This window comes from Verticillium alfalfae, genomic scaffold (genome assembly GCF_000150825.1).
Source record: "Verticillium alfalfae VaMs.102 supercont1.18 genomic scaffold, whole genome shotgun sequence".
In the NCBI taxonomy this organism is placed as follows: Eukaryota; Fungi; Ascomycota; class Sordariomycetes; order Glomerellales; family Plectosphaerellaceae; genus Verticillium; species Verticillium alfalfae.
The window spans coordinates 79,195-92,478 of NW_003315021.1; the positions used below are offsets into that span (position 1 = coordinate 79,195).

Below are 13,284 nucleotides of genomic sequence, written 5' to 3' on the forward strand. Positions count from 1 at the left end.
TCCCCGATCCTGCCGGACAGCTTAATTTGGTGAAGTCCGCCGGTGCTGGTCCGCCCCCGCAAACGACGGCCCTCTCCATCCCAGCGCAACGGCACCGCCACGTCCCCTGCGGCAGAAATGCCTTGTCGCTCCACGTCGCCGCCACGGCGCCCTCGCGGTCCTCGCGCCGCAGCGCCTCAATGTGCTCGTCCCACCGCCTCTGCGTGAAAAAGTAAGCTGGCGCCACCGTCTCGAGTCCGTACCGCGCCGCCAGCGTCGCCGTCAGCTCGTCGCCGTGCAGGTGTCCGTGGCCCTGGGCAGAGGGCACGTCGGGGCGCCCGGCGGCGACCTCGAGGTCGTCCTCGCCGTTCTCGAGGACGGCGCGCGCCAGGAGGATGGGGTTGCGCACGCGGCGCACGCCCGACACGCCGACGGCGCGCTTCTTGTGTCCGCGCGAGACCATGACTGAGGCCTCCAGCTCGTTGGTGCCGTCGCGCGTGAAGACGGCACCGTGGCCGCTGTTGTAGAGTGGGTCATTCTCCAGGAGGCTAACGGCGTGAGTCGCCGTCTGGAGAGCGCTGGGGAGCCGGCCCGTGGAGAGCCGGGTCGTCATGTAGGCGTTTGTTTTCGCGAGCTGTAGGTTTCGTCAAACAGGGAATTTATCACAGGGAGTCATATGGGAACTGACGATGGTGAGGAGTGATCTCCGGTAACCCTCCCAGTCCTTCGGTGGGAGATAGGCGTGTGTAATGTTCCCCGCGCCACCGTGGATGATGAGCCGCGGCTTGACCTTCAGGGTCTCAGACGGCTGCAACTTGTATTCCATGACGACGGCAGGTCCTAAAATATGTTTAGTCTCTATTTGGAGAAATGGTGAAATGCCTTTGTCGTGTTATGCCTCGACGAGGCTTTGAAGACTACATCGTGTGCCTGAGATAAGATAAGATATGACCTCCAAGAATGGTCAAGATCGACGTCTCTCCCTGTTTGCCTTCTCAACAGCCAGGCCGGCACTCGGGAGCAAGTAACAAGATAGATAACCCGGGTATCAAATATTGATCTATCATATTCTGAGTTGAACATTCAGCCCTATTTATTGTCCCTAACGCCATGTTTTACAATCATGCTTTTTTCTTTACCTCCTTTTGCCAAGCTACAGCCTGGCAAATACCATTCCGAAAATCTCCCGGCTTTTCAGCAGATTCAATACTCGCAGCCGCTCATTGTCAAGATGCGCCGAATCGGTCGCCTGTCCGCATGGCAAATGTGCCGCTGGTGCTCCGAATTCCTTCTCCAGGAATCGGATAGCAGGAATGGAGCCACCCTCGCGAATATACAGAGGCTTCTTCGGCCTCGACACACGGACCTCCTTGGCACCATCAGGTGTAGCTTCCTCGATGTCGTCAACCTCTTCGGAAGACTCGTCCTCACTCGACTCCTCGGCACCGTTTTGTGGCGCAAAAGCCGGAGCCCAGGCCTTCATGACGGCCTCCTCGAGCGTGCGGAAGATGACATTGTTCGGGTTACCGAGCCAGGGCTCTGCCTTGTTGTCGATCTTGACGGTCATTTTGTTTTCCGAGTTGAGCGTCGCAAACCCAGCCTCCAGAAACGCAGTCAATGATGTAATGACATCGTCCACCTCTTGTCCCGGTACGAGCCGTAAGCTGATATTGGCACTGGCGTGGCTACTGACGAGACTGCCGTCGGGTCCAGATACCTTGTAGCGGTGGATGGTGAGGTTGGGCTCTCGCCACCTTGCCATGAGCGCTTGTTTGAGTTTCGCTTCAGGCCCGCGCTCAGGTTTACGCTTCATAAGTAGCGATGCGATCTCATCGTATCGCGTCTCCTCCACTGGCGTGACTGGAAGAATATTGTCGTAGAATCCGGGGACCATGACGCGGTTGCCAGCTCCCTTGAGCTTGGACAATGTTGAGGTCAGGTCTGACAAGGGCTCGTCGTTCATGTATGAACCGTCCACACCAGAGTGCAGATCAGGCAACGGGGACTCGACGCAGACCGTTGCGTGGAGCACACCACGCAGACCGTACGTCAGGCAAGGAACCTCGTCGTCGAGCCAGTAGCTGTTGGCAAGGAGGATGTAGTCAACCTTGCCAATGAGCTCCTTGTATTCGCGGACCGTCTCCTTGAACCCTCTGGATGCGGACTCCTCCTCGCCTTCGATGAGAAAGACGACATCGTTCTCCAGCTTCTTTGCCTGCAGTAGGTCTGTCACTGCGTAGAGCGCCGCAATGATGGGGCCCTTGTTATCGCTGACACCTCGGCCGTAGAGGTAACCATTGATGCCCTTCATCTGGAAGGGATCGGTATTCCACTTACTCTTTTTCGCATCAGCAGTGACGACATCGTAGTGTCCGTAGAACAAGATGCGCTTCTTCTTGGACGATTCTTGTGTGCCGTTGAACTGCGCAAGCACGACGGGGTTATGGGGGTTGCTGTCGCAGCTCAACATGTCGACCTGACCACCAAGGCGCTTGAACAGCGAGCCAAGGAATGTAGCGCCGCGGTGGCAGTCCTCGGCAAACTCGGGACGCGAGGAAATGGTCTTGTACGAGACGAATTCTTGCAACGCTGACAGCATGACATCCTCCGACTCTTCCGCCGACGGAATGTCGGTGGCGCACTTCTTATCGATCCTCCAAATAGCGACATCATTATCGTTGGCACCCGTGATATAGTACTGCTTGCCGTTGTACGTCGTGGCGGCCGAGGCGAGAATCTTGCCCTCGTGTGCTTTCCAGCGTGCGAGGCACTGGTACTTTTGGCTGACGTTCTCGACCTGCGACTCCTGAAACTCGCCATAGTGAACGGTACTGTGTTTCTGCGAGTTTGTCAGCTGCTGGGGAATGAGAATTGTGAAGGATTATGCGAGAGCACTTACACTGGCAGTGCCCGTCACAGAGGCGCTCCACAGGTACCCCCAGTTCATGTGCAGGGACATGACGTCGCCTCTATGACTCTTGATGACACGCAACTTGGACTTGGTGTCGAGATCCCACAGCTCAATGATGCCTTGCAGCTTGCCGGCGTACAGGAAGGAGCCGTCAATGGCAAGGGACATGACAGACTCGCCCTCGTCCGTGCCGAGGACCATAATCTCTTCGAGACCAGCCTCGCCGTCGTCGGGATCTTCCGTGTCACTTCCGTCTCCGGCACCAATCTTCCACACCTTGATTGTGCCATCGCCTCCGCCTGATATGAGGACCTCCTCGTCGGCATCCACCAACATGGTAGGTCCTTTGACAAGGAGCATGCAGTATACGTAGCCGTAGTGGGCGAACATGTGAACAGCGCCGGAGGGAACCTCGACGACTTTTTCCGATTTGGGTATCAGCGTCCAGCGGTCATCGTTGCGACGGGGTGTCGAGGTGCCACCGACTGCTCGCGAGTCGAAGAAGCGGTGATTCCTGCGATCTGGGTGGGTGGCAGACTCGTGCATGGCGCGGTTCCTGGGGTCCTTAAGGTTGACCCACTGGATGGAGGTATTCTGTGCGCCGATGTAGAGGGTCTCGTTATGTGTGCTGTAGGCGACGGAGAAGATGTCGCCAACATCGTAGGTGCTATAGATCTCGAACAGGCGCTTCAGGGAGGCGGGGCACCAGGCGTTGATGATGGGGTCGCCGGCGCTGGAGAAGAGCATGGAACCATCGTCGGAGAGGAAGAGGGAAAGGACGCTGCGCTTGTGTGCTTGAATCTTGTGGACCTGCTGAAAGGTGGCAAGAGACCAGACGACAATCTCGCCATCCTGAGTGCCGGCGTATATAGACTCGGTTCGTTCGCAGACGGCGAGGCAGAGCACGGAGCTATCGTGTCGCAGATTGTGGAGGAGATCGGGCGCCAGCTGAGGGCAGTCGTCTGGGTCGGTGCCGAAGCTGGTAGACAGATCGGAAGCAACAAGTGCAGATGGCATGTCGGGCGCTGCGGCGAGAGAGAGCGGTCTCTTGTCAGCACAACGAATTCGCAACTTCTCTGTTGCTGTCTATCTGGGGAGATGATCTGAGAATAGGCCTGTGACTCGGATGGTGCAGGAGACGACTGGCCGACGGCGAGGAACGCGATGTGGGTATTGATAGAGTCGGAGCTGGAATGACGGAATGGGGGTCCTGGATCCACTTGAGGGGCATAGGTGGTTGTGGTGATGGTATGACTCCTTGGGAAGACAGGGGACGGGGGAGAGGGAAATGGTTCGACAGAATGGCCGTTGGAGGACTTGGATGAGTGAAGCAAGAGAACAACTTTCGTGCAACGACGGCGCTCGTTGTATAGGTATGTTAAGGTAGGTAGGGTACGGTGCAACGAAATTGAGGGTATCGCGTGGGCAGCCTCTCTTTCGGGGCATTTGCACTTGCCCAGCACTTGCCCAGCCCGAAATCGCAGGTCACCACCACCTACCAACCTGAGATGAGGAAGCTACTACCAAAGGGGAGGCGAGGTCGGGCACCTAAGGTTGGTAGCGGCTTCCTGGGGAAGTGGATCGCGCCTGCTGTGCCCCAGGTTTCAGCAGCGCGCCAACACGCTGGAAGGACCACCTTTCAAGGCTGTTTCCCACGGCTGTTCCCACGGCGGCTACCACTTGGTCCCGCCATATACCGAAATCGAGGTTGAGTAAGAGTGAGGAGCGAAGGAAAGGAGGGAGGGAAGGACCTTACAATGAGACGAAACCATCTTACCGGACTTTAAACTGGCCTCGTCAAGATCCAGCCCGACGCCCTCATCCTCCGATAGTCGTCTTGCCTGTTCTTTTTGCTTCTCCTCCATTTCAATTTTCCTGCAACCCTGGCAATTCTCGTCAATGCTGCCGTGGTTGCTACCGCCGCCGCTACTGCTGATTATGCTGCTGCCGCCAATGCTAACCCTCGATCCGACCAGAGGGTCGATAACCGAGTCCGCCGGCTTGGTCTTCGCGATATCGACGGGCGACATGCCCAACTCGGTGCCCTGTCTTCGTCAGTCAATCTGCTATGTCGGCGGTCTCGCCCTTCTTCTCGTCGGTCGCTTTGCCCGCTACCAGCTATAGCGTCTTTCTTCGCTCCCAGTGGGGGGGAGAAATGGAGGTAGCCTACCTCAACCATCTTTATATCTGGCCTGCCCATGACGCGACATTCCACGCAATGGCATCAGCTGAGATAAGGGATGGCACGGATCACGGTTCGATCAGTCTCAAAAAGGGGCCAAATACAAGCAAGCAGCGCTGGAGTCTGGCAATGGCGACAGCGACAGCAACAATAAAAACAGACAACAGCCAGCGAACACCAGCGACAGGCCTCTCGGTCTGGCACAGGCATGCCTCCTTTTTGTTTGACCGCTGCCGAACCGGGTCACGCTCCACGTCTTCCGACCTTGCTTCTCCTATCCACACTCTATCGACCTGGGCGACTATCGACAGCCAATCTGCGCCCTCGTCATTGCGTCTTCGCTCCCGTGTCCCCCTGGCACTTCTGGCTGTTTGGCTGGCCACCCGCTCTTCCGGGCCCTCCCCTTGAGACAAGTGTCGACAGGCGGAGCATGCTGGCGAGCTGCACTTCGTCCAACGACGTCCCGTTGCGTGACTTCACACCGCAACATGCTCCTCGCTGAGCCCCCTCTTCCCTCCCCTAATCCACTTACACCACACCACACCCCAGCCCCTAGTCAGCTTCCGAAAGATAGCCACGAGGAAAGGGGACGAGTCGGTCAATGCAGCAGATCCTCTCCTATCTGCCACCAAAGAGGCCAATGTATCCAGCTCGCTTGCGACCTCCCACTGTGTGTGGTCTTGCCGCCCGCCCTGCGTTCTCCTGACCCGGCTACCTGCATCTATGGTGGCTGTGGCTTCCACCATGTCCGACCGTGGTACACAAACAAGATTGACTCACAGCAACATGGGCGGCGACACTCCGTCGGGCTGCATGTCTCATAGCTGTTCACATGTGTCTGCCGTATCGCATCCGCGGCCCCTGTCTGAGTCGACTGCATCCACCTACGTGAGTGAGGGAGAAACCGGTCTCGCTGCCATGAACGATGACGGGACACGGAGAAATCATCGGAGCATAGGTTCAAGAGGCCCAAGTACGCGTTGCGCAGATCCGCGTCTTCCATGAGCTTTTTTAGAACTGACTGGTGTACTATCAATACAACGTCGTCTCAAGTTACGTTGACACACTTTGCGATTTTAGAGGAGCCGATCAGACGAAATTCTCCGTTGACCGAGCATTGGGGGCTCCATAGCGACATCGAAGCACCCGTTCATGCCCTGAAGTTTGCCTGCCAGGACTTCGTAACGGGCATCAACTTGAGAAGATATTAAACGCTCGCAGATTGCTAAACACTGCACCATGCTTCCGAGGCTGCATCACCACGCACGTGACCGTTCACGCACCAGGCTGCGGCGACGTGTCCAAGGCGACACTGCCCGCACATAAGCTTGCACACGGTTGTGTGAAGTCACGGAATGGCTTCTGTATGAGGCTACATGCGCCATCTCTTTATAGTCACGTAAAAACACATACACGAAAGTTCATCCGGCGTCAAGTCCGAACACAAAGAAGTGCGACGCAATGGCTACCACTCTGACCAAAGCTACTGTTGTTCAAGCACCTGATCGTCCAGCATCGACGGGTACCAACAAATCAATCTTCCTCGCCGGCACAACCCACAAGGACGCGGGTGATTGGCGCGCCACCTTGTGCAACGCCATCGAGCACCATCCCGTTACCATATTTAACCCCCTTCGACTGGACTGGGACTGGAGCAATGATATGTCTGACAGCCGCTTCAGCGAACAAGTCACTTGGGAATTGGATATGCAGGAGGCGGCCGATCTGGTGGTGGTGCTTTTCCACCACAGCACCGCCGCGCCGATCAGCCTTCTAGAGTTTGGGCTGGCGGCTCGCTCCGGCAAGGTAATTGCTGCATGTCTCGAGAGCGAGAGCAAGAGGTATGAGAACAAGGGCAACGTCCAGGCCGTCTGTGCTCGGTTCCAGATCCAGTTACTGGAAACCCAGGAAGACTTGCACGCCGCAGTGGTGGAATTCCTCGCGGAATGATACAATCCGAAACGCACTGACAGGGTATTTTGGTTCGAAAACCGCTCGTACAGTAGAAATTGAAAGTATACAACATTTTTAATAGTGTCCATCGATCGCCATTGTTCCTGTTTTCGTGATGAGGAATTCATTGATGGCCACATCCTTGCCACTCTCCTTCCCGTAGCCGCTATCCTTGATGCCTCCGAACGGCGCCTCGGCAGCTGAGCTGTTGCCTGTGTTCTGTGAAGATAAAATGGCGTCAGTTGGTCCGCGGTCACAGTCTAGTACTCAAACATAGCATAAGGGACTCACCAATCCGACCATGCCCGCCTCCAGATTTTCGAACATCCTCCACAGCCTGTCGACATTCTTCGAGAAGACATAGCTAGCCAGACCGAGGGGTGTGTGATTGGCCCTCTGTGTCACCTCGTCCTCGCTCTCGAATCGGTACACGCCCAAGATTGGTGCAAAAATTTCCTCATGGCTCATGGCCATGTCGTCAGTCATGTCGGTGAGGACCGTCGGTGCCATGAAGTAGCCGCTGCCGTCCATCCGCTGTCCCGTCCCCAAGACAGTCCTGGCTCCCTTGGCAACGGCGTCCCGATACAGCTCCTCGGCCTTGTCGAGACTGCGGGGTGTCGTGAGCGCGCCCATGGTGACACCATCGCCCATACCGTGGCCGACCTTGAGAGCCTTGGTCTGCTCGACGAGCTTGGCCACAAAGACATCGTATATGCCGCTTTGCACGTAGACGCGGTTGGATGTGACGCAGGCCTGGCCGGCGTGCCGCCACTTCAACGCCATCAGCTGGCCCAGTGCCTGCTCGACATGCGCATCGTCAAAGACGACGAACGGGCAGTTTCCGCCGAGCTCCAGCGTCGTCTTCTTCAGGTTCCGCGCGCACAGCCCCGCGATCAGCTTGCCGACGTGGGTGCTCCCCGTGAAGCTGACCTTTTTAACGTGCGGGTGCAGGCACAGCGCCTCGGCCACGGCCGGCGTGTTCTCGAGGCTCGTCGTCAGCACGTTGAGGGCGCCCGGCGGGAAGCCGGCCCTCGTGGCGAGGTAGGCCAGGCTGACGGCCGACAGGGGCGTCTCGGGCGACGTCTTGACGACCATGGTGCAGCCGGCGGCGAGGGCGGCGGCGGCCTTGCGCAGGGCGGAGGGCGACGGGGAAGTTCCAGGGGGACCAGGGCGGCGGCGACGCCAATGGGCTGCTTGACAACGACAGCGCGCCGGCCGGGGATGGCGGACGTCAGGGCCGAGCCGTGGGCGCGGTCGGCCTCGCCGACGAACCACCAGGAAAAGGTCGTCGCGTAGTCAATCTCGCCGAGGGCTTCGGCCATGGGCTTGCCCGTCTCGTGCACGACGATGCGCGCCAGATCCTCGCGCGCCGCGACGATGAGCTGGTGCCAGGCGAGCAGGAGTTGCGCTCGCTGTCGCGGCGTGTACTTTGAGTAGGACTGGAACGCCGCATAGCTGGATTGGACTGCGGGCTCAACGTCGTCTTCTTCGTTGTCGGGGCACGAGGCCCAGGCGTTGCCGTTGCCGGGATCGAGGACATCAAAGGTCTTGCCTTTCTTTGCGGCAACGAACTCGCCATGGACGTAGGAACTGAACTGCAGGAGGTTCTTATCGTCAAGCGTAAAGGGAAGCTCGCCATGAGCCGTTGTGTTGTACGAGGTCGCCATAGTTAATTAGCGATGGCGGGGTACTAGGATGCAAGAGAGACGCTGATGCTGGGTAAAGAGGCGACAGGAGACTGATAAAGAAACTGTTGATGTTCCAAAAAAAGAAAAAAAATTGTTGGTGCAGAACACCGATGATCGGGCAGACAATAGTCTGCTTTCCTCATTAGGTATATCTTACCACTCCTACCTGCCTAGGTAGTTTACGACGTCCCAACCTCGTCTCAGTCTGATCATGAGCTTCACGTCGCCCCGCACCGCAGCTCGGCAAGTTGGGGTAGCTCGCCAGGGCGCCTGCTATCCCACTGGTGCTTCCCACCAACGAGCGGGGTATGACACCCGAGTGAGTGGCACGCTCCGGAGGGGTCTGCGCTCACCATAGTGACGTGACCTCGAGGCCTGTTGTCGACTGGTTGCTCTTTGGTGCTTGGCGCCCCAAGCATCACTGCCATAGAGCGCGCAATCCCGCCTGTCAACGAGGACTGGCGCTGGTAGCTCGATGGCTACGCACGCCAGGTGCTTCTCAAAAGGACGCTGGCCGGGTATTGAAGCATGGTGTTGTTGAATCTATATCCATCAACGTCAAGTCTCTTTTTAAGATTGCTTGTGGCTCGGTGCGAGTTCCTAGCAGCTTTTGGTTTTCTGGTCAAAGTTGACGTCGTGGCGAGGCGCTGCGAGTGTGAAGGTTACCGATCTCTTAACAAAAGTGCAAGCAAGCCATGATAAACCCATGTATCATGTTTGCTAGTAGGCCGACATGTGCATTTGAATCCTGCAAAGATACTTTGAGACGTATTGAAAACGAGGTGACTTGATACCCGTCCCGGACATTATCGAGCATCTTCCCGAGAGGAACGACATCAAAGTAATCAGCCAACTCTGTCTTCTTCCCGCAGCCTGGAAACTGGCTTGAACTCTTACACCATGTGTGTGATGTAGACACGATTGTATCCCAAGAAATTCGCGATCACCCTCCTTGCAATACACTACACGCCCACCTAGGCCACGGTTGTAATGTCCTCATTGCCCACTCTCGCCTTCTTCTCATCCGCGTGCGTCTCCATGTGGACGACATCGGTCGTCTTGAGGAAGTCGTCCAGCTCCTTCCGCTGGTCATCCGAAACATCGGTGATCCGAACGGCCACGTCGTCGCCGAAACGGGCCGAGATCTCCTCCAGCGAGAGTTTAGCCGTCTCTGGGAAGAAAAGGTACACTACGGGGATGAAAAAGATGCACCAGACAATGATGACAAGGTAATATTTCCACCCGACATTGACAATACCGATTGGTGCCGTCTGGAGCAGGATAATGGTGCTCGTGAATTGACCGAAAAGCGAGAAACCCATGCCGATGGGCCGGATCTCCGTGGGGAAGATCTCGGCGACGTAGAGGTACATGGTGGTGTCACAAAGTGTGCTGAGAAGACGAACTCGCCGTCAGCTTCGTTTCCAGAGCGAGGGCCGAGTTGCAACTTACCCTTGAAACGCAAGATAGAGGAACACAAAGAAGACGCCGGCTGCGTTGCCGGCTTGGTTCGACGTGCCGCTGAACTCTGCAATGCACGCGGCGAAACCGCTGGTCGTAATGAGGCACCCAAAGAGGCCGACGATAAACATCCAGCGACGCGAATTGACCTTATCATGGAGCCATGCGCCGAGAGGGTTGTAGATGACACCGGCAGTGGTGAGCCATAGCGCCGAGAGAAGCAGTGGCATGGATCCCGTCTGACCCAGGTTGGTGTACAGGATGACTGAATAGTTATTCTATGGCATGTCAGTCATGTTAACCTAAAGAAGACACACTGGTACTCGGCTCACAATGATGAGCGGTCCAGCAAACTCTGCACCCCATTGTGTCAGAAAGCCAATGGCCATGCGCTTCCGATAGCTCTTCTTCTTGATCACAGCTGTCCACGGCGTGCAGCCGATGGCCTTGAGCTTAGCCGCGTCCAACACAATCTGCTCGCGTACTTGATAAATCTCCTCCCGGGCGACAATGTCGTGGGGGTCGTCGTCAGACTTGCGGAGGTTCTGTACCACATTCCACGCCTCTTCGATCTTGCCCTTCTGAAGTAACCAGCGCGGCGACTCGGGAATCCAGAAAGACGCGGTCAGCAAGATGAGAGGGGCAAAGCATTGCATACACAGCGGAAACCGCCACGCAAACTCGGGGTTCCGGGCGGTTGCAAAGTAACATGCATATCCGAGCCAGCCCGACAGCATGTACCCAAAGACAAGGAAGATGGGATGGTGGCCGACGAGCCACCCTCGCTTCTCGGGCGGCGAGAGTTCTCCCATGTACATCGGACAAACGGTGACGAGGATGCCGATGCCGATGCCGGCGAGTATACGGCCGGCTTGGAACATGCTGGCAATGTCAGATTGAAGACGAACACAACCACACCAGCGGCGAAAACTCACCCGAGATTCGCTGCACCACCTTGTAAAGCGCCGCCGAGAAGTGAGAAAGCCCCACCAATCTGGATACATCTCTTTCGACCGAGAGTTGTAGCGGCCCACATGATAAAGAGCGTGCCTATGGCTCCGCCAGCGCTGTAGATGCCATTCGCTGTCGCGATGGCGTCGGTGGTTTTGGTTGCATATCCAGGCTCGCCCTGCAGCGGAAGATTGAAGAACTCGTACCAGCCAGGTTGTCCAATAGTGCTTCCTATTACCGAAGAACAATAACCGTAGGTCTGGAGAATAGTTAGTCCTTGTATGATACAACCAAAGTACTCCCATATCTAGGACAATATCTCACAAGGGATCCAAATGCAACTGCAACCGTGACCAGTCGGTTGTACGTTGTGGTGCGCTTAGACTTTGACCGAGATGCCCCCATGATTGTTGATGATTGTGATTTTGAACTCTGGTGAAATTGTGCTTCTCTATCCCTGTGACCTCTTCATTGAGTTATATGAGGAAGTGCCTGAGTAAATGTACATGGTCAACACCATAGGCACGTCCAGGAGGTGGCTTGCGGGGTCCCCACGATGCTGAACTGCCGGCTTCTGGGGCCCCGGATCTTGGGCTGTCTCCACGGACGTACCACTGGGCCGTTGCTTGCCATGCGATTTGTGTGGTTGCTATTCGACCTGAGGCGTGGTGGTGTGATATTGGACAGCTGCCCCGCCGCCACGTCCGGCGCTCTCCTCCCGAGTGGCATTAATCCGCATCGGTATCAGTGCCACGCATGGGCATTTCAATTTTCGATGTCACAAAATCAGAATCAATTAGTCGAAGACCAATGGTACCTACCCTCTAGTGATCAATAGCGTGATTAAAGGCTGGGGACGGGTTCATGTGACCGGGCGCATCGCCGTGTCATGAGGTTGCTCGGAGCGTGCCGCCGCCAACACTGAAGCTTAGTTCATGGCGAAGCTCCCGAGGACAGGCTGGGTCCCCGAGAAACTAAAGCAACATGAAGCTGTTGGGCTCCCGCACATGCGCCGCCATGGAGTACTTGGAGTTGGAGAAAACCGTCAGGAGAGGATGTTGATCAATCTGCCTTCTCTTTTCTTGACTTCATGCACTCCCGACGCCCACCATCCCGGATTTCACGTATCAACCATGGGCTCACTTAAGATAGATCTGTCCCTCCACGATATGGAGTATGATTCTCTACCAGACCCGCGACGAGTCTGGACGGGTGCTCCTGGCTCTCGAGAAGAGGGCCTCGGCCGGCTTGTGCTGCTGACACCAGATGTCGTGGCCAGAGCTGCTAACTGCATCAAGACCGGTCGCCGTGTGGGCATGAATTGGGACATGAACAAACTCGATGTTGCCAACTTCAATCGGGCACCGACGCAACATCATATTGTCTCCCTGCTCGGGGGCGCCGCGTACGATGACGTGTACATCTTCAACCCCCAGCAATCGTCGCAGTGGGATGGGCTCCGTCACTTTTCCGCTCCGTTCCCGACACCGACCGAGCCGGATAGGCGGCTCTTCTATGGCGGCGTGACGTCGAAAGAAATCGAGAACCGGAATAATACGCGAATCGGGCTGCAACACTGGGCACGCGAGGGCATATGCGGAAGGGGCGTTCTGTTGGATTACGTCCGTTACGCTGAACGCCATTCGATCAAGTATAGCACCTTTTCCGACCACGCTATCCCTCTTCATACACTTCAAGCCTGTGCGAAGGAGCAAGGCGTCACGTTTCGCCGCGGAGACTTGCTTTTTGTGCGTATTGGGGTGACGCAGGAATGGGACACTAAGATGATTGCTTCTGACAAGCTCGCCTACGCCTCCAGCCCAAACCCACAGCATGCTGGGATAGAAGGAACCGAGGAAATGCTGAGATGGATCTGGGACGAAGGGTTCGCGGCCGTCGCGGGGGACGCCATCTCTTTTGAGGTTTACCCACCAAAGAAATCTCACTCAAGGGGTGAGGGCGAGGCTGAGGTGCCTGGGGTCTTTCTCCACGAATACCTACTCGCTGGTTGGGGATTGCCCGTTGGAGAGCTCTTCGACCTGGAGGAGCTGAGTAGAATATGCGAAGAGGAGAAGAGGTGGGAGTTCTTTGTGACAGCGGCTCCGCTGAACATGCCTGGGGGTGTGTCTAGCCCTCCAAACTGCATTGCGATTTTTTGA

At 56.5% G+C, this 13,284-nt stretch overlaps 7 protein-coding genes across 7 annotated transcripts in view; 2 read left to right on the plus strand and 5 right to left on the minus strand.

Moving 5' to 3' along the window:
* VDBG_10016 (L-asparaginase) overlaps window positions 1–592 on the minus strand; it is a gene marked incomplete at both ends in the record, with an annotated part of 1,442 nt that extends 850 nt beyond the window's left edge. The window contains one exon of the mRNA XM_002999676.1: window positions 102–592. Within this exon, the coding sequence (XP_002999722.1) occupies window positions 102–592 (491 nt within the window). The remainder of the gene's footprint in view (window positions 1–101) is intronic.
* A 540-nt stretch (window positions 593–1,132) lies between these two features.
* Window positions 1,133–3,907, minus strand: VDBG_10017 (WD repeat-containing protein; the record flags this gene model as incomplete). Its single annotated transcript, XM_002999677.1, has 2 exons — window positions 1,133–2,818; window positions 2,879–3,907. The coding sequence occupies 2 exons, from the start codon at window positions 3,905–3,907 to the stop codon at window positions 1,133–1,135; spliced, it is 2,715 nt and encodes a 904-aa protein (XP_002999723.1).
* A 656-nt stretch (window positions 3,908–4,563) lies between these two features.
* On the minus strand, window positions 4,564–5,090 carry VDBG_10018 (predicted protein; the record flags this gene model as incomplete). The annotated part of the gene is made up of 2 exons (XM_002999678.1): window positions 4,564–4,935; window positions 5,061–5,090. The coding sequence occupies 2 exons, from the start codon at window positions 5,088–5,090 to the stop codon at window positions 4,564–4,566; spliced, it is 402 nt and encodes a 133-aa protein (XP_002999724.1).
* Window positions 5,091–6,533: 1,443 nt separating this feature from the next.
* On the plus strand, window positions 6,534–7,022 carry VDBG_10019 (conserved hypothetical protein; the record flags this gene model as incomplete). Its single annotated transcript, XM_002999679.1, has 1 exon — window positions 6,534–7,022. The coding sequence occupies one exon, from the start codon at window positions 6,534–6,536 to the stop codon at window positions 7,020–7,022; it is 489 nt and encodes a 162-aa protein (XP_002999725.1).
* Window positions 7,023–7,292: 270 nt separating this feature from the next.
* VDBG_10020 (succinate-semialdehyde dehydrogenase) lies at window positions 7,293–8,692 on the minus strand (the record flags this gene model as incomplete). The annotated part of the gene is made up of 2 exons (XM_002999680.1): window positions 7,293–8,150; window positions 8,225–8,692. 2 exons carry the CDS (start codon window positions 8,690–8,692, stop codon window positions 7,293–7,295), a joined length of 1,326 nt encoding a protein of 441 aa, XP_002999726.1.
* A 995-nt stretch (window positions 8,693–9,687) lies between these two features.
* VDBG_10021 (conserved hypothetical protein) lies at window positions 9,688–11,530 on the minus strand (the record flags this gene model as incomplete). The annotated part of the gene is made up of 5 exons (XM_002999681.1): window positions 9,688–10,105; window positions 10,166–10,413; window positions 10,507–11,056; window positions 11,110–11,384; window positions 11,450–11,530. The coding sequence occupies 5 exons, from the start codon at window positions 11,528–11,530 to the stop codon at window positions 9,688–9,690; spliced, it is 1,572 nt and encodes a 523-aa protein (XP_002999727.1).
* Window positions 11,531–12,294: 764 nt separating this feature from the next.
* VDBG_10022 (conserved hypothetical protein) lies at window positions 12,295–13,284 on the plus strand (the record flags this gene model as incomplete). Its single annotated transcript, XM_002999682.1, has 1 exon — window positions 12,295–13,284. One exon carries the CDS (start codon window positions 12,295–12,297, stop codon window positions 13,282–13,284), a length of 990 nt encoding a protein of 329 aa, XP_002999728.1.